Source organism: Chiroxiphia lanceolata, chromosome 5, assembly GCF_009829145.1.
Source record: "Chiroxiphia lanceolata isolate bChiLan1 chromosome 5, bChiLan1.pri, whole genome shotgun sequence".
NCBI lineage: Eukaryota > Metazoa > Chordata > Aves > Passeriformes > Pipridae > Chiroxiphia > Chiroxiphia lanceolata.
In genome coordinates, this window is record NC_045641.1 from 36,314,517 (window position 1) to 36,338,112 (window position 23,596).

Here is a 23,596-nt window from a genome sequence, read left to right on the forward strand (position 1 = left end):
CATGGGGTGCGCTGCAAACTGCATCTGTCCGCACAGCAGCAGGCTGCTTACAAGAAAAGGAAGTCCGTACGTTTTTCAGGTATGATTAGCAAGAGCACTGATTAGTTGTCAAGTACTGAGAACCTTACAGTGGTGCCTTCAGACTTAACTGAGCTGGCACAGTGCACCTTTCTGAAATAGCTTGCATTTCACCAATCTACCTACCTTATTAAAGCACAGTTTCAGAAAACTAAGGCTGAACTGCTAGTGAAACATAAATTAATCATATATCTAGTGCATAAGAAACAAAATACTTCATAAGACTGCGTATAACTCACAGCAAGACTTGAAACTAGAAGGGGTTGCTTTAAGATCCCTTTATCTTTTTAGCTAACTACTTGTAAATAGACTGCAAAAATAAAGACTATTTAAAAAACATAGTTCAGATTTCTGTTGTATGTAAGAATATGACAGAAGAACAAAATCCACTAAATGTCCTTTCTTTGCCATTCAATGCGGACCTTTCAAAAACTGCAAAATCTGTGCTGCTTGAAAATTTTTTACCTTCTTTATTTGAATGTTGTAGAAGTTAGCAATATTTGTATCTCATGTCAGAGGTTAAATGTCTCCAAACTCCAGTCTAATCCTGAGCTGCTTGTTTTTGAAATGCTGAAGTAGCCACTTAGAGGCTCTTTCAGCACCAGTGGTAGCAGAACATCTCAGATACATCTCTGATGATAACACCACTGCTGTACAACCCTATTTCTGACACTCTGGATAGTCCCAGCTCACGCTGAAGTGGATTTTTGGTCACTGAAATGCATCTAGACTGCATTAACTCCATGGATTACATACATGTCTACTGAAGAGAGTTCAGAAAGTTACCTCTATGCAGATACCTAGGGCTTGGTTCAGTTGCCTAAATCTAGTAGAATATGAACTGCCCTCAGGCCTTCTGCTCAGGGCTCTCATAACACCTATGGGAGACCTATGTCTTTCTGGGCTGGCAGTCAGAGATCAGGTGGAATATCCTGGAGCGTCTCAAATGACAAAAAGCACCTATGTTGAGACAACTGAAATAAGCCCTTCCTTCAGACACCTATATTTAGACACCTCAAACCCTCTCCAGCTTCTACAGAGAGGTCCACACAAAATAAAGGGAGAGAATGTAATAATGAAAAATACCAATAGGGTTGTCTGGAACCGTCATCTTTGTTTGCACTTCCAGGAGAAGATGAAATCATAAAGCAGGACTTGACTTAATCCTGATTGCTCTGGGAAGCTGTTCCTGGTGTTCCATTTTTTCCCTATGAAGGTATGTGAGCTGATTTTGTTCTATATTTTTTGTGCTGTGTCTCACTGAGACTTTGAAAATTTACAAAACCCAGAGACCTAAAACCACATTTATTTTGATTTTTCGTATGATTTTTTATAATGTTGAAATGTTAGGGGAAATGAATGTTTGTCAAATGAAAAAATGATGAAAAAAATTGGTGATAGCTTCTGTCAGTATGATATTGTATTGTGTACAAGATTTTCTAATGATGTACAAGGATTTGATATTGAGGCCTCTCACTGTCCAGATGGAGCTCAGCAAAAGTGGTCAGCCATGTATTGCTTTGACCAAAGAAAGAAGATTCAGTTAATATTTGATATTTCATGGGTTCACATAGATGTTAGCAAACTCTTTTATTTAAAAATTCCTATGAAATAATATTTCAGAGATATATAAATGGATTTGAATGAAATTTTTTAGGAAAAATATTTTGGGTCAGCTCAAAGGTGGAATGAAAATATTGATTATCATTGTTCTAATTTATCCTGGAGAAATTTGTAAAAGATACACACACAAAAATCCAACCTCTAGTGAACCTTTGGATGGATTATTGCAGTCACTACAAACACTAAAGGTGTGGAAAAATTAAAGTCTAAAGATATTTACATGATCTTAAAAACGGGTAACAGTTGCTGCCTTTTCTGTGATTCTGCCACCCTTCTTTGGTGTTCTTCCACCTCCCCAAGAGTCCCAAGAAAATGAATGTGTCTTCCCTTTCCACACTCTGCAGCTGCTACTGCTGCTCCAGTGGTTTGGAGTGTGCTTGGAGTGTACATTGCTCTGGTATCTTCTGTGCTCCATCTCAGCCACTGAAGCATCAGCAGTTCTGATTATGAAGTAGGTAAACTTAAAAGGAGTAAGGGAAAGAGAAAAGTCCACATGAAAGAGAAGATACTGGGCAAGAAACAAGGGTGGAAAAGGAGGAAGGAACAGTGTGAACCTCAGATCGCACATCAGACTTTGGCTCATATGTAATATCTGATATTTTGTCTATTTTAGAGTGAAAACAAAACAAGGGAGAGAAAGATGCTCTAGTTGTTATTTTGATTCCTTGTCCTACATGTTTTATATCTTTGTAGATCTCACTTTGGTTCTTAAGTGCTTGGTACATAACAGTAAGTAATAAAACCTTTCTCCTCCACAAAATCAACTACTGTTTTGAATGTCTTGATATCCACAGCTCTAGGGTTGTCCCTACCATGTACGATATGATAGAAGAGAAATGCAATGAAAAGCATCATATTACAAAACAATTTATGTCACCTTTTGCATCCAGACTGCTCTACAGCCCACGTGACAGTCTCTAGATTTCTGCATAACTGCAGCATACAGCTTGGCATTGTGTCTCCCTATTTGAAGTCATCCTCCACTTAGTGAATAATTTTTGGTCAGCAGTGGTTTTGAGGTATGTTGGCAGTATTCGAGGTGCCACTTAGCATTGCATCTGTTCTTTAATTGGATATTTTATTGAAATTAACCTACCTGGAACAAAAGAAGCTTGTAAGAATTGCTTACACAAGTCAGGAGTGACATCAGTGTAAGTGTGTCAGCATTAGTGGTGCTCTGGGTGCTTTCCAGATAAGAGAAGGCATTTGTTCTGCAAGTGTTCATCATCCTGCCTTCTACCTCTTCACCTCCCCCATCTTTTCCTCCTCCCTGTTTCCATTCCTGTCCCTTCTCCTGGTTTCTGGGCTTAAAGAAGCTCTGAACCCAAAAGTGGGCTGGTAAAAAGAAGGCCTTAGCACTCCTGAGACCACTTCTCTCTCTGCCCAGAATCTCCTCACCAATTTGATGGGAAACGAAGCCTTACTTTCTCAAGGGAGTTTGATATCTCATGGCCCTTCTTAATGTTAGCTGTTTCAGCTGGAGGTCAGATTCAAACATGGGTTTGTGTGAGAAGGACTGTTTGCTGTTAGATTTAAAATCATCTCTGAGTGAACAGAGATGGGATACATCCCCAGACTGAACCTGATTTTCACAAATGGTCATTGAGGTCAGGACTCTTATAAAACGTGTACATCCAGATACATCTAAGATGGTTGACTGGAAATCCAAATCCAAGCTCAGCCTTTCCCCACGCTCAGAAAAATCATGTTTGACATTTAGTAAGGTCCAGAAAAAAAGGTAGTTGCAGTTGTTGGGTTTGGAGCTTGTACTCTATCTGGGCTGATAGGATGTTTAGGATGCAATTCACTGAGTTACTCCTATGCCAAAATATAATTATTTTTATGAGTACTATGAAAACAGAGGGTAAATTATATCAAAATATGGTGTTAGTCAGGAGTAGAAAAACAGCCATCTCAGCTCCAAAGATTTTGCTCAGTTTTTACTACCTTAGATAAATATAGACCAAATATGTTATTTTAGGCTAATCCACTGCTGCTTTTACTGAAAACAGATAGATGTTCTTAGAAGACTAAATTTGCACATTCAGCATTGAAAATTTTGACATGCACATGGGTACCAAGACCAGAACTGGGGGCATTAGATTTTGTTCTTGTAGTACTTATCATTATTTCAAAAACTAATATCTGTGCACTATTTTCACTCTTTATGAGTTTCTTACATTCATGAAATTCTTAGTAGGTATTGAGGATTATAAAGTTCTGTTGATTTCTCAGTAGAGCTTCTCAGAGCTGTCAAAAATGAGATAATTGACACACTTAAAGAGGATTTACAGGCCTGTCTATGGAGAGAATTTTAGGAAAATTAAGGTAAATTCATTTAATGACCGAGCACATTAAATAGATGAGAGGGTGCTTTCATATCTCATGACAATTTTCTTAGTGCTTATTGGTCTTAAATTGCCTCTCCTCTGATGCATGATTAAGAAAAGGATGTAAGGTTACTTTAGCTTTGTTAGGCCACACTTCATCCAGCTATCTAAAGGAAATAACACTGCCTACATACTTCATCTGAACCATTCAGTGTCTCTGACTAAGCAAGCCATACTTGCCACACCGGACTTCAAATGATTTTGCCTTTTTAATCTCTAACATGTATGGGAGGACTGGGATGGCATCTTGGCTGCTTTTCCATTCCCTGATTCTCTAAGTTGTCCTTTCAGACCTCCACTCAGGTGAATAGTCCTGATCCTTTGAGTAGAGTTCTGCAAGTGCAAATTTGCTGAAAATATTGATACCCTGCCTTACAACAACTAGGAGGTTAGAAGGAACGAGGATTTGATTTAGACATTCTGAAAACTTGGCTACATGTAAAAGTATTGGGTCATAAAACTTTTTTTTTAATCTTGTAAAGGCAAGAATAAACTGTGTGTTCCCCAATAAAAAGCTCAAGTCTGTAGGTTGTTCTTATTTACTATGAAGAACTGCTTAATAGTGTGCAAGAAGAACATCAACAGGATTGCCAGGAAGGACTGACAACAGAACATTGAAGAAAGTGTTATTAAGCAGTATTCAAACCATTTTACATTCCATTTTGCCATGGAAACTCGTAACTACACAGATATATAGATATGCATCTGTAATGTGCACAGACTCATGCATCTCAAGGTGCTATTACAAGAATTTCTGAGATTTTTGATTCAGTTCATTATTTTCAGTATTTTGAGTGTTCTCATATATATGGCATCTAAGGGCAAAATGACACTGAGTAAACATACAAATGTGTAAGCCATGGCTGTTCTAATCATGCATTTGGGTTACTCAGAGAAATAATTGTGCATGTGTTTGATTTTTGGATGTCTTCTTGCTCTTGACAGATTGAATCTGGATTTGTATGATAAAATGAATGGGGAGGAGAAGAACTTTCATACATCCACATTTTTTAAAAGGACTAGGAATTAGTACCCACAATTCTGTTTAGAAATGAAAAAAGGAAATGACACAATAATAGTGAGCTGAGCTTACACATAAGCACTTTGATCCAAAGATTGCGAGAAAAGGAGAGACATCCCAAAAATATAAAGTGGCTTAAAAACTCCACCCGTTGTGGCAAAGACAGCACTCATCTCAGCTGTTCTTTTGTAGTTCTCTAAATGACTTTCAACTATCAAAAGCATTTTTCTGTATGAATAAAACATCAGAATTTTTTACATTTGAGCTAGCATAACAGAGACATTTTTGTTGCCAAAACTTCCAGGATACTTCCTTGAAGGAGTAACTCACCTTGCTTTGAGCACAGATTTACATAAACAGGTTTTCCCGTCTCACTGGCTTCTAGCTGCATCCATGTATGAAGGTATTTTTTACTCTGCTTGGCCATTACCTTCTGACCTTGCTTTGTGAGAAAAAGAGAGCTGTTTGCCACCTTCAGGAGCCCGTCCTCGTGGCAAGTCCACCTGACTGCCTGGGGACAATCAATGATGATGCTGCGAGAGGACAGAGCAGAGCGCGTAGAGATGCTCAGGCACTGGGCAGATTTCACATGGAGGAGCCTGTCATCTGCTGTCCACCGCCACTTCTGGTTGAGGTTTGTCATATTGCACTTTTCCATAATGACTCCTCTCTTTTCTGAAAGACACTGCTGTTTCTGGACATGGATAATCAGAAACCCTTCTGGAAAAGCAAAATTCCAGAAAAATACAATAGGTTACACATGGGTATTTAACAAAAGCAAATTCTTGATGATTTAAAATACATCAGCAACTAAATCTCTCCTCTCATTTTCTATGTGTTGAACTTTTCATGCAACATTCTATAAGTTGAACCTATTTAAAAAAAAAACCAAATACACTAGCCATATTATGCAAGTGCTAGTAATGTAAATTATGAGAATGCAAAAAGAAAACTGTTGTGGTAAGGTCATTATGGCCTTCATTATATATAAAAATGAAGAAAAAATTAAACCAGATATAAAAGAAATCCAAGAACTATTAACTTCAAATACCAATTCTAAATATTTCCTTTGCTTGAAAGCATATAGAGATCTACACAAGCTCTCAGTCTCTTTTTCAGTTTTACAACACAGATATTTTAAAATATAATTTACTGCCTGGGAGTTGTTTTAGTAAAATTCATAGTGTTTCTGAAGAAAACATATAAGAAACATATAAGAAAACATATTCACAAATTTGTGTGCTTCTCAGTGCCTGTGTCATTACAGGAATGGAGTTTCTTTACTGATAGGAAGTACATCTATGTTACTGGATTTACTCCAACGTCTCTAGCTGTTAGTTTTGTGACCCTTCCAACCCATGCAAGATTAGCTCTCTGTGTCACCACGCTTAAAAGATCAACACTAGATACTCAAATGAAGAGAACTACAATGCATTCATCAAAACCCCACAAAGTTACAGAATACGGAACAGATTATTTCAAATGCAGCCTCCCTACCATATTATGTTTGGGTTTTTCTCTGTTTATAATCTCAGTTACTCAAACATTTCCAGCCTCATTAGTCACAAAGTGCTAAACCAAACGTATTTATTTCCCTCAGTTGATATTTGTCAATCCCCTGTTTTCACAGACCTCAGTATTTTCTAACTAAGCACCACAGAAAGCTCCTGTCTCTGAAGTTGCACAAAGTCTAAATAAATAGGAATGTCCCCTTTAAAGAGTTTGTCCCAAAACTCATCTTCTGGATTGTCTATCAGAAGATCTTCTTAAAAAAAGAAGATGTATCTCCAGCATAGAAGGAGACAGTTTGTTTTCCTTTGGAAAAAAATCTAAACAGAACGGGCTATGTTGGCCCTGCCCCCCATTCCTCTTGTATGAACCACAGCAAAGAGGTGACTCATTTTTTTTAAGTCACCGGCTATGCTGGAGGGCTCTGCTCAGTGGCAGAAGGAGCAACACGGAGGAGGGGAAGGAGGGAGAGACACTTACCTGAGAATGTCAAGGCAAGACAGGTAGAAACCAGGACGTGAAATAAAGAATCCATTTTCCCTCTAGCAACTCCCCATGCTTCTCTTAAAAAAACCCACCTCAGATAAGTGAAGCGAAGGCTAGGAAGGAAATGTGCCTTCACAGGGGGAAAAAGTCAGTGACGAGCACTTCCTTCTATTCAATTGTTTTCGGGAGTTTTACAGCACTTTGTCCTTTTATACAATTCTTCAGAGTGTACTAATTGGTTTATTTTGGAAAAATACAAGCAACAGAGAGAGACATTTTCAAACACCTGGGAAACTTAGAGATTATATTGAATCTCTTTAGACTAAAAGAAAGGGGATTATACTTTTGTGTAATTTTTTGCCTGTGAAATATTACAAGTTTGCAGGTCATCTGGATGTTGCAGGGTAAATATATGCTGTAATATCCTGGGAACAAACACATATTTTTTGTAACTATACACAATCAAACAAAATCTCAATATTGATACTTCTAACTCCACAAGTTCTAAAAGCCAAGTGGAAGGTGGGGGAGAAGGGGAAAAGGAGGAGGCAAACTTCTGGTATCTGTATCAGGTCTTACAGAAACTCCCCATGAGGAATCAAATGATGCTGGGTTTGCCTTCCCATCAGGTGGTGCACCTTGCTCCATGTCAGTGGGATATTGCTATTGTATGTGTCCTCTGGATTGCTTCCCAAGTGGTATGAAGCCATGGTGGAGGCTAACCAAATTGTACTGGGTTGAACCTGTTTATGGGGGTACAAGAGTGTGTGAGGCATTAACTATTCTACGCAAGAATAGAGACTTCAGTTAATATTTTATATCAAGTTTAATTTATTAGCAGTATGAAGCAAAGTCAACATCACTGCATTAAAAACTCAATATACCCTGTAAACAGACCTCCCAGTGCTGTAAGTCATAATGCCAACTTTGCATATCTCTTAAAAACAAACTCATACTGAACAGTAAAGGAAACAGTCATAGCAGCATTTTCTTTCTTGTATAACCTGTCATGGAACAGTCCATATCACTAAAGGCATCTATCTCTTACTGAAAGAGATAGAGCAGATAAACAACATATGCTAAAATTTCCATATTAATAAAAGACATACAAATATTTAAAATCCTTACCATTTAATATATCCTACAAAGTTTGTTTTAAAAGCAGAATGACTTACACAATTTACAAATACACTGGATTCAGGTCTGTAGCAGAAGCATGTTCTAAGACAATCAACAGTATAGGGTAAATACAAACACACTGAAGAACAAACATTGTGCTCTGTAAGACCCACAGTAAATACACATTTAATAGTTAACAGTATGAAGAACATATATTTCCATACAAATTATTAACTGCTTTTGAATATTTTCAAAAACAAGATGTTTAATTCTTTTTTTATTATCTCATCTTTTTTTAAATCCATAATTGAACACTTGCGATTTTAGCAGCAAGAATATTATGTGGCCAAGAAACAAGCTCACCACATAATCAGTAATAGCACTTTACATTACAGTTGACAGTCCATTCACAAGACAGTTTGCAAACGTCAAAGCATTTATACACTTGTTAAACATATCTTCTGTAGAAGTCCCAATGTCCATCTGACTGCAGCAGTAGCACATACATACATTCCATATGGCAGATATCAGCATTACAGAATTAAACCCACCTTTAGATACATACACAAAATCTGTGTGCAGTTTCAGGACAGAACCTTCTTTATAAATCATTTTTGGGAAGCTCACAATACATTCATATATAGTAAGGGTCCAGCAATCTCCATACTTTTGCCAAACCGTCCACAATCCTTTCAGAAGTTGGCCTCAAAGCCGTCTTTCCCACTGCAGTAAACTCCTTGAAGAAGCTGCTGCTAGGTAATGAAACAAATTACCTCAAGAGACTGACATTCAGTTTTACACTCCTTGGCTTCACTGGACAGCTTCTGCAGAAAGTCTGCTTTCATACAGACTTAGTGCATGGTGCACAAATTCATACTGCTCACTGGTCTGAACCATTCCACCCCTGGAAAGGAAACACACTGGGCTGAAATCTTATTGTTAAGAATGCAACAACTTCCAGCCTCTGACAGCCCCATGACTACCAGATAATACGAGCCCTTTTGTCAATTTTTGGCTTAGAGTTTGCTCAAGTAAGTGGGAGATTTGGCTAAGCAGAAGTACTTTCTTCATAACTTACGCCATCCAGCACATGCCCAGCAAGAAGCATTCCTAGTTCCATCAGAGTAAAAACTAGAGAAGAAAACATCTGGCACCTACATTATAAAACATACATTTCAAATTCAATACATTCAAAGAGAATTTTTCTCAATCAGTTGGGCAAGGAAGGTCAGATACATGGATGCAGCATTACCACTGATGGAGCAAGGAAATAGTCAGAATCTGGCCTTTCATTTTTGTCCTTTACTAAAAACGTAACCTTTGGTGACCTGCAGAGAACAGCTCTTCCTGTCCTCTTTCTAACGCCTACGATGCATCCTGTCCGAACAGCAGCCTAAGACACTTTGCAGCAGTGAATCATTTCACCACCAACAATACAAAAGAGTTTAACTTGACCATAAAAAGGACTAGTTACAGCCAGCTTGGATTAAATGCCTACATTTTATACATTCACCTGATAACAATCCTTTTTCAGGTCTAAGTATGAGGATCAAGTCCCATATGTCAGTGCCAGTTGCAGTGTGGTAGGAAGGGGATGTCATACTGGAGGTAGGTGTGATATTTACTACAAGTGGTACCATTTAACTCTGAGATTAAACTGAGCCTCTTTCTGTCAGTACTGAGATATTGCAGGTCTCCCTTCTCACGGAATATAGCCTCAAGTTTACTTAATTCCACTTGTTTTATCTCACCTGCCAGGGTATTCAAAGCAACCTACTCTGCTTCTAGAACAAGCCTCTGTTCATCCTCAGTGTACCCTGGAGCAATGAGTTACCTTTGTGATGATGAAAGATTAAATGGCCTTAGCGGGAAGGAAGACATTAAGATATGTATCGCTTTTGGCTTCAGTTATATCTTCATTGAAATATTCAAATTTGTGAGGTATTTGGATCCAGAGCACTGTTGAAGCCAGATATCTTACAAGGGCAGACTCCCATGAGCTCTCTAGCAACAAATACAGTACTGATATACCAAGCTACTTGAAAAATGGTAAAACTGCCTCAAAAAGTATCGTCCTTTAGTATTAGAGAACTTTATCTACAACAAAGCGTCCTTTTATTTTCCTCAGTGCTACTGGGTAAATGGCTGTGGCAGGCAAATCATAATTAAAATAATATCTACTTTTTTAAGCAAATGACCAGCTGTCTGTGTTCCCCCAATGAGCTCAGGCAAATGTCGAACATCTTTTAGTGAACTGCATGTCTATTATGATATGCTATTCCTAGGAACAAAATCACAGGCCCTTAAATTTCCAGGTTTCATCTGGCACAAAATATGGGAAGCCGCATGAGGAGCAGCTGAGGTCACTTGGTCTTTTCAGCCTGGAGAACAGGAGACTGAGGGGAGACCTCATTGCAGTCTACAACTTCCTTGTGAGGGGAAGAGAAGAGGCAGCCACTGATCTCTTCTCTGTGGTGACCAGTGACAGGACCTGGGGCAATGGCCTGAAGTGGTGTCAAGGGAAGTTTAGGTTGGATATTAGAAAGAGGTTCTTCACTCAGGTTGGGCAGTGGAACAGGCTCCCCAGGGAAGTGGTCACAGCACGAAGCCTGACAGTTCAAGAAGCCTTTGGATGATACTCTCAGGCACACGGTGTGACTCTTCAGGATGGTCCTGTGCAGGGCTAAGGATTGGATTCAATGATCCTTGTGGGTCCCTTCCAACTTGGCATATTCTGTGATTCTGTAAAAATGCAGCAGACTCTTAGCTTTGCCAACAAAGACACAGATTCATAACTCTTGGCTGCCTGTTGCCTTCAGCTGCTTGCCTCTTTGCTTGTCCCCTACCCAGAGATCCAGCCAGAGACTGAAGGTGATGGGAGGGCTTTGCTCTGGTCCTCTGTGCTGCCTAGTCTCCTTTCTTTCTCATCACTGCTGCATCCTGCTCTGCCCACACAATCCCTTTCCAGCCAGCTTCCCTCTCTGTCTCCCCCATCGATGTTCCCGCAAGATGTTCTCTAAGGGAGTGCACTTCCCAGGTTAGATCACCTGTGTGGAATGGGTGGAGGAAGGAAACATATCCAGGCAGAAGGACTCAGCAGGAAGGGCAGGCTAAAACAAGTTTGACTGTACTAGGCTGTTTGAAGTGGTGATCCTTGCTCCTTCATCTTCCTTACTTCTGTTGAAGTACATGACAAGAAGGCATGTATAAGACTGGCTTGGGCTGAGCCCAGCACTACCCCATTTGCTCTGTGTTAGCAAGCATAACCGAAATGTTATCATGCTTCTGAACCTTGTATAGGCAAACCAATGCACACCTCTGTCAGCTTAAGGACACTTGAGTCTTATACAGAGATTCAGACAACTTAGCCTTGTCAGTGCCGTTATACATGGGATTCATAGAACCATAGCATCACAGAATTGTTTGGGTTGGAAGGGATCTTAAAGACCATCTAGTTCCAAACCCCCAGCCATGGGCAGGGACACCTTCCACTAAGTCAGAAGGTTGCTCAGAGGCCCATCCAACTCAGTTTTGAATACTTCTAGGGATGGAGTAACCACAACTTCTCTGGGCACCCTCACAGTAAAGAGTTTCATCCTAATACCCAATATAAATTTACTCTCTTTTAGTTTAAAACCATCATCCTATCACTACAGACCATGGTAAAAAGGCTTTCTTTGTCTTTCTTATAAGCCCCCTTTCATACTGAAAGGCCGTAAAAATATGTCCCTGGATCCTGTTCTTCTCCAGGCTGAACAGCCCCATCTCTCTCAGATTTCCTTCATAGGAGAGGTGTTCTATCCCTCTGACCATTTTCATGGCCCTTCTCTGGATCCACTCTAGAAGTTCCATGCCTTTTTTGTCCTGGGGACCCGAGAGCTGAATTTCTGGCCTGGAAGCGCACATTGCCACTTCATGTCCAATTTTTGATCTACCACTATCCCCAAGTTCTTCTCTCCTTTGTTCTTGTGCAAGGCTGACATCTAATAGCAGGGAATTATCTGTGAGCCCCAGACATCAGTTTGTGCAAATAGCTGTGTGGAAGAGAACTTCAGGAGGAAATCTGCTCAAGGAGGGAGGTTTCCTCTCCCATGTCCCTAGTGCCCAGAAGGGATATACCAACAGCTACAGCACCTCCGGGTGTGCAGCCTTCATCCTTTTGCCAACCTCCTCTGTGAGCTGTTGGGCTTTCGGCTTCTTTGGGACTATTTGGGCTGGTGCTCAAAAGAAACAGCCCCTGGTATCCTGAGGGCTCGGGGACCAGGACCAGCTTTGCTTGGGTAGCAATGGGTGCGTAAAAGGTCCTTTACCCTGCCCTCTGGTTTGCTGCTAGTGCAGCTGGATGCAATCTGCTCCAGAATGAATGTGATATAGGGTTTGGGATTATTTTTTTTTAACCTGAAGCGATTGGTCAAAGCAGTTCAACAATGAATTGACGCACACTGGAAACTCTTTTCATCCTGTCTGAGGAGCCAAGAACAAAGTTATCGGATGTCATTCCAAGAATGTGCCTTTAAGGTTAAGAATGTGCAAAGTTTCTCGATGTCACAGTAAGTTTTAAAGATGCCTCACATCAAACATTTCCTGTTTCTGTTGCAAAACATAAAAAATGAACTGGGAAAAAAAGCAAGCTGAGCAGACCTGTGGGTCTGTCTTTCTACAAATTCACATAGAGCATCGCCATATTTCCATCCTGGGTCAAGATTTTGAGTGGGTGTTCCATTTCCTCATGTTAGCTCAGCACTGACCATTACTGTCAGATTTGTTCATCCCTTAACTTACACTGAACAGCTAAGAAGAAAGTGGTACTTGGACATACTTACCTAGGAACAGCTCTGTCCTGTCTCATTCCCTACTGGAGCCTTATTTAAAACTTAGTTTCCAGGGAGGGTAATTAATTAAACTATTTTGCAACATAACTTTTGGCCACCATATGCAATTCGTCTGGATGCTTGTTTGGTTTTCACTGAATATCCTGGCAATAGAAATGTTTTGGTAAGTCACTACAGCATCACAGTGAGTCCCGCAAGCACAGCTCTTTTCTCCTATTGCTTGGTTCTCTTTGGTAGAAATGTGGGCAGGACCCACGTGATAAAAAGATCACACACAAGTGGATATGCCTGAGTATGCTCATTACATCAGTAACCTGAATTTGGATGGTGAAGCTCTGAGCACGAGCCAGCCTGTCGAGGAACCTAGTCGGGGTCAGATATCACAGATGAAATAGTCAGTGTACCTCTTAGCCAGGTTTCTGGATCCCAGGTGGTCAGATAAAACCATCCTTTTCTGCTGAATTTTCTTTTTTTCTTTTTTATGAGGGCAATCTGATGCACAAAGAATAAATTGGAGCTTAGCTGCTCACCAGCATAATGAGGAAGACAACCTCAGCACTGCTCCTGCTCTATTCCGTTGCTAATGTTGGTCATGCTGGTACGTAAAGTGCTATGGCCACAGCCAGCTCTTGCAGCCAAATCTAGAGGGCTTTAAGTTCATTTGCCAGCTTCATGACAGATATAAAGACTCTGTCTCATACACCGCCTGCTAATAACCACCATGTCAGGACTGGAACATCAGGGGAGGCTGGTCCCATTGAGCTTTGTCCATGCAACAGTGATACCTGGCCACTTTATGGACCTGCAGTCTGCTAGGGCTGGCAATGGCTACTGTAGTGTTAGGGGCCACTAAGCTTTGCCTTAGTAATCCTTGCTATAAACTGACTGCCAGGTGAGTGAGATTCATTCTGCAATATGGCCAATTGGAAAAAAAAAGAGAAAAAAGAGGTTTTGGTTACTGAGTTTTACCCAGAAAAATGTCTTTAAAAATTACAATAGGGACATACTCTTTGTATCAGGCAATGCTTGAGAATATGAAGCACTTTAAGCAAGATCTCTGGAGTCTATTTATATAATCTGAAACTTGAAAAAATACAGAAATCTGCAAAAAACCAATGCTTTATAACAAGCTTTGTGTCACGGAGATTGCTGTTATGAATGTTATATTTGGGTCAGATTTCCATTCTCTTTCTAAGTTTATCTAGGATACTAATATGTATAAGAAAGTTCTTTAGTCAGATCCACTCAGTGAAATTGTGTTGTCAGTTATAATGCTGAAAATTTGGCTTATTTTTTTATGTCTGAAATAATGACATTAAAATGATGCAGCTGAAACCAGAGTTTGCTTCCACTTCTCTACAATGGAGTGTAAAAGCAATAAGAAAAAGGTTATCTCATAATAGAAATACTAAAACAGAGGAGAACACTATAAACCATTTCCAATAAGGTGAACAGATAATCAGAAAAGAGTGTTGGAAATTTGGAGTTGATAATTTAAAACAGACTAAGCATTTTTCCCTCACCATTTCCATCTCATTTTGTTGCTGTGATTTTTAGGTCAATAACTTCCCTTGGAGAATTGCACACTTCAAGTGGCTCATGTTGCCCTGTAAAGATCACATTACGATCTCTAGTACGATGAAGTCGCATGAGAGGGGAAGGCAAGAGGAGGTGATCCATAAACACATTCAACTATATGGATTCCAGTCCTTCTGCAATTCATGGTTCCAGTACCTTTCAAGGCTCTTCAGAACACAAAAATTCTGTATTGCCCCTTTGACCTAAGCTCTTTTTCAGCATTTGCACTCATATGGATTTTTTCCATTTAAAGAAGAAATGTATGTCAGGAGCAGTTAAGATACTTGCAAGGTGAGTAGGAGAGGAGACTTCTCTGTTCTTAGTTCAATCCTGTTTATTTACTTTATAAAAAAATCTGTTTCCCTAGGCAGAATAAGAAAGAAACATACAACCAAACCAATAGTTTCCATTGTGCACAATACCCACATCTTCCTTTCCAACACAAATCTCTCTTCAGCCATGGTTTCACAAAACAAAGCACTCTGCAACAATGCTGCCTTACACTGTTCCTGCTCCCAAGCTGTGAATTCAGTCAGGGAATTGAACTGACTTAAGAAAACCATGCAACAAACGCCTTGCTATTTTCTTAGGCTGAGGAAATCTGCCAGCTCAATTCAAAAGGACTCCCAGCACAGCTGAGGGAATAGCAACAGCACCAGATTTGCCTTTCTCCAGTGCTCAAAGAAACCACACACTGAGTGAGCCTGGATGTCCCTGTCAATCCAGGCTTGACGATAATCCTTTATCTCCAGACTGCCCCACATCTCTTGTGTCCTAGTGAGATCATGCATACAGCAGAATGCAAAGCAACATTCAACTGTGAAAAGGTTTTCAGAATCGTTACTGAATCATTACTGATCATTACTAAATCGTTTCAGTGATGATTTCAGAATCATTTCAGAATGATCACTGATTTATGGTTCTTCTGGAACTCACCGATCCACTCGTAGCTGGCAGACAATGCTCAATGCATCTACAACTCCCTCTTCCTTCAACTGCTGACAACCAATGGCCGTGGCAATAAAACATCCAGTTCTGCCTATACCAGCACTGAAAAGAAGGCATATTTGATAGGGGAATGGAATTCACAGATCAAGGAGTTAAGTGCAAAACACTAAACAGATATGAAAACACTAAAAATATGAAACATGGAATTTCTAGGACCCACAGTTCCTGGGTGCATGACCAGCAAGGCTGGCTTCTCAGCTCACTTTCTTTGAGTGAAATGAAAGTGTGCACTGTTCCAGCAATCCAGTTGTTGTGGGTAATTGTGAGACATTTTTCCAGTTTGCATACAAGCATATGGTAAGAAAAACAATCTTCATTAGCACCACAAAGTCCAAGTATTCTCTGGCCCAGTCCAAGCAAATGATGGAGATATGCATATCATTATGGGGGAAAAGCCCACCTAAAGGCAAAAGTCAGTGTGGCTTTATGTTTAAAGCCCTCAAAGTATACAAGAGTTCCACTAACCATATCTCTAACCATGAAGGCAAAAAGGACCTAGACCCATGCTGATGAAGTTAACTCTCTCTCATGTGATTCTGCAGGAGGCAGAAGGATTTGGTGCTGTAGCTCTCCAGGTTGATGCCTGCTGGGAAGCAGGCATTTTGGCATTATTTTTATCCCTGAGCCTTCAACACTTTTGAGAATCTCTGCCCCACTTTGTTTCTTGCTTAAGTAATGTGGAACTTAGTGCAGCTCATTGCTGTCACGCTGAATGGCATGAAAATGTGAGGAAAATAGTTAAAACACGGAGTTGGCTTCTAGATCATAGCTCTCTCACTCAGATAGAAAATGGAGTGTGACTAGTCACACTGACTAGGAAATGGAGTGTGACTGAGTTTTGTAGACCGTAGTGTAGTGAATATATATATTGCTGAGCTGTCACTGAAGAACTATGAATTTTAATCACAACTGAGATGATATCCGTATTTAATCATTAATAAATTCCTGGTCATGATTACAGACGTTACTGTCATATCACACATGCCATTCTCCTGAAGACCTTCATTACTGAAGATCCTTACTAGAAAAATGGGACTTTCAGTAGCCATCCATGGACTTGTGCATTGTTCAGGGAAACTACAATTCCTGATAAAAACAGTTACATAAAATTTGGAAAAGCTGCTTATTCACCACATTGTAGCTTTGAAAATTTCAAAAAGATGTGTGGTTCAAATCTGGCTTTCATTTCTCTAAATCTCCTAAATATGGAGTTGAAAAGAAATTGTTCAAGATTAGTTCTGCTATCTAGTTCTGCTCTAATGTACTTTTAGGAAAAAAGGTACTATCCCAACTGTAAGAGATGTATCATCACAGTTAGGAGACAAAGCAAGTAAGGAAACACTGATTTTATTTTTACTTTCTATTTTGCTTCCTCTACTTCTTTCCACCAGTATAACAAATCCAGTGCTACCTCCTACTACTTAAATTGCAACATGGGGCAATGAATCAATATAAAGCAATAAAATAGAATTAATTTAGAACTATTAGAAGGACATTCTCTGGTGCATTACAATTTGTGTGAGTTACACTCTGCTCTTGAGTACTGAGTAACATTTTGCCTTTGAATATCCAACCAATTACCTTTGTGAAAATGTTCTCAAATTGTAGTACTGATGTGTTTTGGTCTCCAAATTTGTACATTATGTTTGCTCTTTAAAATTGACTTGCTTTGCAATATTTTAGCCAACCTGTCACAGGGCACTGCATCTGAATTAGGTATGTAATCATGCAACAACACAAAAAAGTAAGCAAATCCTAAATAAGAAACAAAAGGAAAATAATTTTTCCAGATGGTCTTTCAAAAGCAGAGTTCACTAGCAGAAACAGGGAACAGTTCAGAAGCGATTTGCTAGCAACAAGGGAATTCTCTCCAAGACTCAAATCCTCAAATAAGAACTGAAAAAGTCAATTAGCATGAGGAGGAACTGCGGAATTTTGCTCTTCCCCAAATACATTCTTTGCTTAGGAGGACTGTTTGATGTGATTTGCTGTGGCCTTGCTTTGGGCAGTTAATTACCTGCAGTGCACGATGACAGGCCCTCGGCCCGGTGATTCCACCCTGTCCTCTTCTACATCCAACATGAGCTGCAGCAGAGGCTGAGCGCTGTCAGGGGTTTTGTGGTCCGGCCAGGATGTGTACCAATAGTGTTTCACACTCTGGGACTGACTCCCTTGCTGAAAATAACATGAAGATTGTATATGAACATTGGTAGTGAATAATTCCTTCTATTTCTTTCAACGTTATGGTAAAAAGACAAGTAAAAATGTTAAGATGGATTTAACAATTTTTTTTTGTTAGACTTGGAGGATGCAATTGCAGGGAACAGATATGCTTCCAGGCACCCAGTTGTGGGAAGGGTTTGTGCACCTCAAAACTTCTTTTTTAACAGTTGTGTAAGTTCTGCTTTGTCCATCTAACTACTGACTTCATGACTGTATTTTCAACTGGGAATATTTGGAGGACTGTGTTATATCAGCAGTAATACCTAGAGAGAATAGCTGGATCTAAGCTTCTGAATTTCTAAATTATTATATATTTCTACCTTTTAAAGTCATTATCTTAAGGGTCTGATATTAAAATTAAGAGTACTTAAGATAAAGATGCAGAAGAACTGCCCTTCTAGATTAATCAGACATCCCAGTGTGTCCAGTTATTCTCTCCAACAGAGGCTGCTACCACTTACTTCAACAAGCAAAGGGGCTTGAGTAATTTGTATTGGATGATATGATTTCTGCTCACTTCTCAGTGCTGGGGCTGCAACACTAAATAAATTTTCCCAATCCATTACTTATTGTAATGCTATGTCAGGAGCAGCAGATCAGTCTGATAGCAGGTAAGTGTAATATGGAGAGTAACCCAGAATAGGAGCATCTACCTTATTTTGCACAATTAATGTTTAGTCAGAATCATGAAAGCATGAAGATTTCCTTATATACTACTTGTATTTTTAGCTTCTCAAATGGGTTATAGATGTACTCAGGACACAACATGAGCAGCGCATCTTTTTTAGATACTAGTTCTTTCATTAAATAAAATCCCTTTACATTGCCTTGGCAATGCTAAAAGGGCCCCAAAACAAATGTAATTTATGAGAGTGAAACTTGCACTCTTTTTGAAGCCTTTTCTATTGCCAGAGTGATACAAAGTGGAAATACCATAAGTATTCCAGTACTTTGGTCCCAACAACACCTTGCAGCTGTGAGCTTCATAGCTCGGTTACTCCTCCTGCAAAAATGTATGCCCTTTAAACAAACCAACATTTTAACATCATTTAACGTTAAAAAAAATAAAGAGTTATGAATGATGTCTCTCAGATGCAGATTGTTACCTTTATTGTAAGCTGACGGACAGTGTAGTTCTTGCATTCTTGTACACTGTTAACAAGGACTTCAACCTTCCCATAGATTCCTCTTTTTTCTGGCCAATAAAGCACACATTTCTGTAAAGCAAGCATAAATGTCATCAACAAACTGGATCCTGGAGCCATATTCATATCTAACTTTTACACAGAATGTATTTTTCTGGAAAGTTCTGATGAATTCAACTGAGATATGATTCATGTCTGAAGTATTCCTAAATAAGATATTGCAGGGTTCTTAATGATGTGGGCCTGGTTTTCAGGATTTGAGTTTTTCAAATATAGATCTCTATCACTGAACACTTTGAACAGCTGTTTTTATTCTTAAAACCTCAATGAAGTTCAGTTAAAGGAATTATTTTCCACATTCAAACTTCCTAGAATATTCTTTAATTCATAAAATTAAATTTATAAAGTTTTCTCTTTCCAAAGGGGATTTCCTTCTCAGTAAGAGATTCAGGATTTTTCCTCTCCTAATAGGACTTCTTATCCTCTTTACTCTCCTGGGCCCTGATACAAGAAAGCATGTAAATGTGCCCTTAGATCTTACTGAATTCAATGGGATTCAATATGCATGTTCAAGTACTTTGAAGAATCTGAATTGTTTATCATAGAACTTTCTGAAAATGAATGTTAAGAAAATCCATCAATCTTGCTAGAGCTACACAAAACTGTATACAGAATTCTTAATGAATCAGTAGTAGTATATTATTTCAGCAATGTATCTGACAAGCTTCTACTAAAAAGAAGATGAAGAAATAGTATTTAGAATATGAACCACTTTATTTTTCCCCTGAAATAGTTTGCTTATCTTCAAGTCAACTGCAACTTCATTTCAATTAGAGTATCTCTATAGGATATGTGAAAACATATATCCCTGTTGTATAAATGCTTCTCTAAAAAATAGATGCTTATTTCCTTAAGAGTGTAAGATATTTGAAAGTCACATTTTCTGAAATAATGCTGGCCAGTCTGACTTGTTCATTAAATAAGAAAAACACTCCAACAATTAAAGAAAACATTCTGTTTTAATATCCAATGCACAGGTAAAAAACCCCACAAAAACAAACAAACCAAACAAAACACTAAGAGAACACTAAGAATCCCAGAAAGAACTTGTCTGTACTTCCTCACAAACTCTTGCTGAAGCAATTAGCATACATGTAGACAGCAGCTTACATTATGCATAAAAATGAAACAATCCCTTTAATATAATTAATTTCCATAAAGCATAACTCCCAGTAAATCCTGCTAAAAATGATCCAGAAAAACAGTCAGTGAAATGCAAGGCTTTACCACCAGGTGTAATATTTAAGCTACTACTCTACTGGATAACCCAATAGCGAATTGAACTGAATCACCTCTGTTGTATAAATACTTTTCTAAAAATAGATGCTCATTACCTTAATAGTGTAAGGTGTGTGACAGCCACATTTTCTGAAATAATGCTGACCATTCTGACTGGTTTCGTTCAAATCCTGTCTTTTGCAGAATTACTCGAACATCCTAAAATTGCTGTCTCCCCGAAGAGATCAAGAATGGCAATAAAATACTCAGAAATTGGAATGAAAAAGAATGTTCACAAGTTCCACAGTCTACCCATGTGACATGTATAGCTACTATCATCTGCCAGATCTGCAGTTCGTGCCCCTCCCTGGGAGTGTAGTTTTCAGTGCTAATATGGGAAAAAGAAAAGTCTAAATACACAATTGTACCCTGACAATCAACAATAGTTGAGTAAACTCCTGAGACTTCTTGATAAATGTGAGCAGTGACTGCTCACTACAAAGCCTTCAGGCACTCCAGAAGAGTGTTTTTCTTGACTCTTTCCCAGAAATGGAATTGGCAACTTGTGCTGGGTGGACAATGAAATGTGGCTGTTCATTAAAATAACTTTCATTTAACAGTCCATCTACATTTAGTGAGATACAATGGATTATTTTTAACACTGTTGCTGTGCATCTTTTAAAAATACTGTTTGTTACTGCTTTCCAAAATAGCCTTGAAAACACAGGTTCAATAAACTGGTTCAGGCATTTCTAAGGAGATAGGTATTTGGGGAACTAACATGTTTTTGAAAGTTCATTGCAAAAATGGGATAAAGATGGAGATGGGAGGGATAAAGTTATCAGACATAAGGAAAATAATATACAAAATCTCAAGACCATTGTCCAAAAAAAAGTAAACTGCCTCATGTTGATACTTGAACATAAAAGAAAATTGTAAAGGTCTCCAGTAGGTATATTTTAAACCTGTTCAAAAGTTAGACACAATGCATGAGAAGTCTGGTGTTCAGCCTCATGTCCACAATCAGTAAAAACTCATTGCATATCGTATATATCAGAAAAAAGGAAGAATTCACCTGTTCTTATACTCACAGTCTTTCTTTGCTCTTTCTGCTGGTCCTGATTCTGTTCCTTGCTCTACTTTCAGACTGAAGTTTCCCTTTCAGCATATTGATTTATACAGCACTTTCTAACTAGGTAAATAGGTCACATATTTTGTGAGTTGGGGTTGAGTGTACAATCCCCTCTGTAGTCAGCAAACAAATAATAGTTATGAGTAGGATTTTTTGAAAGATACTTTAGTTTAAAAAAAAAAAGGAAAAATCCTAACCAACTAGCAAGGCACCCTTGGCAATCTTCTTACTTTCATGTGGAAGTTTTCATCTTCCTGCCATCTTTCAAAGTTGTTAACTTCGTGGTAATAAACGATCACTTATTTCCAGTCTAGTGCCTGACCTTTTTTTTTTAAATAAACCAAAATTCCCTGACAACCATAAAGTTTATACAAGAAACAGTATCTCACATGACTTTTAATTGATTTCAGCCTTCGTCCTTCCCTCTGTAACAGGGCTGCAGGTTTAGGCTCCCTGCATTCCCTGTCCTGTTTCCTGGCATGCTCTATCCCATGCTTGCTGGGTGCCAAGCTTCATGAGACCACTCCTGAAGTGGATCTCCATAACTGAGTGGGATCTGGCCCTGCCTTGATTTGGGCCTGGCACTTGCAATTTGCCACAATCTGTTTTTAACCTGCCAGAAGTGCTCCTATTGCATCCTGGTCCCTAATTCTGTTGGATGGAGGAAGGCTCTCTCATGTGACACGACATTTACCTGCTTTACATTCCCTGGATGTGGACCCTGAACAAAATTAGTTTAACAATTCTTAAATGTGCAGTTGCTTTATTTCAACTCTGCTTCTTCTGTATTTTTCCATATAGCTATGCCTACAAGTTTACACATTAAATGTCCCAATAACCAGGACAACACACAACAGTAACAAATAATAACAACAAAGCTTCAATGCTGGAATCCTTTTTTACTCCTGCCCTCTATTTACCGTCATACTAACTCAAGCAGGAGAGGTATACTTCAAGAGGGATTGCAGGATTTGTCTTCATATACTAAAATCCTCAAAGTTAGGACCAAATCTTTTTAAGTTCTTCTAAAACTCAAGATATAGCTATGGTACCAATACTCAACTTAACTAATAAGTAATTTTCAAAGAGGCTTATGTGTAAAAGGTAGAAGGTAGGATTTCCAAATTCCCAAATCTACTCAGCTATGCATGCCTATAGACAAATTGAGGGACAAAGTGTTACATGAAATATATGAGCTTTAAACAGTGAGTTTAACAAGATCGTCCCAGATAATTACTGACTGCTAAAAAAAAATTACATGATCTGAGTTGAATAAACATGCTTCTGTCAGTATTAGTCCCTTCTGCTTGCAGAATGCAGAATTGCACAGTATTCTTTATTTATGCTTCCCAAAATACGTTTCCTGGTTAACAGGTAAAGTTGCTGGTAAGTTTTGAAGGCAGACTAAATGCATATTATTTATGGAGTACATAGCATAACTACAAAAAACAGCTGAGTTGTCTTGAATAAACTCAGTAATATATGAAGATTATATTTGCCTTGTGAATAAAGCTTTGTAAGATTGTGTCTTAAAATATTACTATGGAATTAGAGATGATCGCCTTCAGTTAGTGATTTACCTCATCCTCTTAAGAGTGGGATGGATCACACTCTGGAGGTGACTACTGCTCTTCAGTGAGCAGGGGGGATACCTAGATTGCTAGATGAGATGTGTTTTTCCCAGAATTAACCCTAAAATTACAGCCTAGGTTTCCAAGTTTCTCACTAGTTATTCAGGCAGAAGCTCCTTTGCTATGGACTCTCACACAGGTAGATCTTCATTTTGTTCAGACATTGTGTAGTTTTGAGGATAGGTTTTACAAATTCTGATTAAAATATCAGAGCGTCCATAGTTCTTTCAGCATTATCCTTCCTTACAAATCAATCCTCTTTTTTTAATCAGACTTCAGAATGAAAAAGAAAGAAAATCCAATCATTTAATGCTGCATTTTTTCTTTGTACAGCTGAAATTAATATTTTGCTCAGCACTCTACATTCATATTATATCTTCATCAATCTTGCAGAAACTGTTACCACAGCAAATCTTAACTATTTTTTCATCCGATACATGGAAGTAAATCTACAGAAACCTTTATTCATCATCATTTCACACAAATTTGTTACATCGATATATTGAACTAGGACACTAATGTCTAAAAATTTTACTTATGTAA

At 38.7% G+C, this 23,596-nt stretch overlaps 2 protein-coding genes across 5 annotated transcripts in view; both read right to left on the minus strand.

Moving 5' to 3' along the window:
• The window catches only part of PTPRB (protein tyrosine phosphatase receptor type B), a 60,725-nt gene extending 53,537 nt beyond the window's left edge, over positions 1-7,188 (minus strand). For both annotated transcript variants that reach the window (XM_032688238.1, XM_032688237.1), the window contains exons 1-2: positions 7,102-7,188; positions 5,443-5,832 (exon numbers count right to left, since the gene is read on the minus strand). In XM_032688238.1, the coding sequence (XP_032544129.1) occupies positions 5,443-5,832; positions 7,102-7,156 (445 nt within the window). In that variant the 5' untranslated portion in view covers positions 7,157-7,188. The remainder of the gene's footprint in view (positions 1-5,442; positions 5,833-7,101) is intronic.
• Positions 7,189-7,920: 732 nt separating this feature from the next.
• PTPRR (protein tyrosine phosphatase receptor type R) overlaps positions 7,921-23,596 on the minus strand; it is a 144,638-nt gene continuing 128,962 nt past the window's right edge. For all 3 annotated transcript variants that reach the window (XM_032688939.1, XM_032688940.1, XM_032688941.1), the window contains 4 exons: positions 18,974-19,084; positions 17,662-17,819; positions 15,573-15,686; positions 7,921-9,130 (listed from right to left, as the gene is read on the minus strand). In XM_032688939.1, coding sequence (XP_032544830.1) covers positions 9,037-9,130; positions 15,573-15,686; positions 17,662-17,819; positions 18,974-19,084 — 477 coding nt within the window. In that variant the 3' untranslated portion in view covers positions 7,921-9,036. The remainder of the gene's footprint in view (positions 9,131-15,572; positions 15,687-17,661; positions 17,820-18,973; positions 19,085-23,596) is intronic.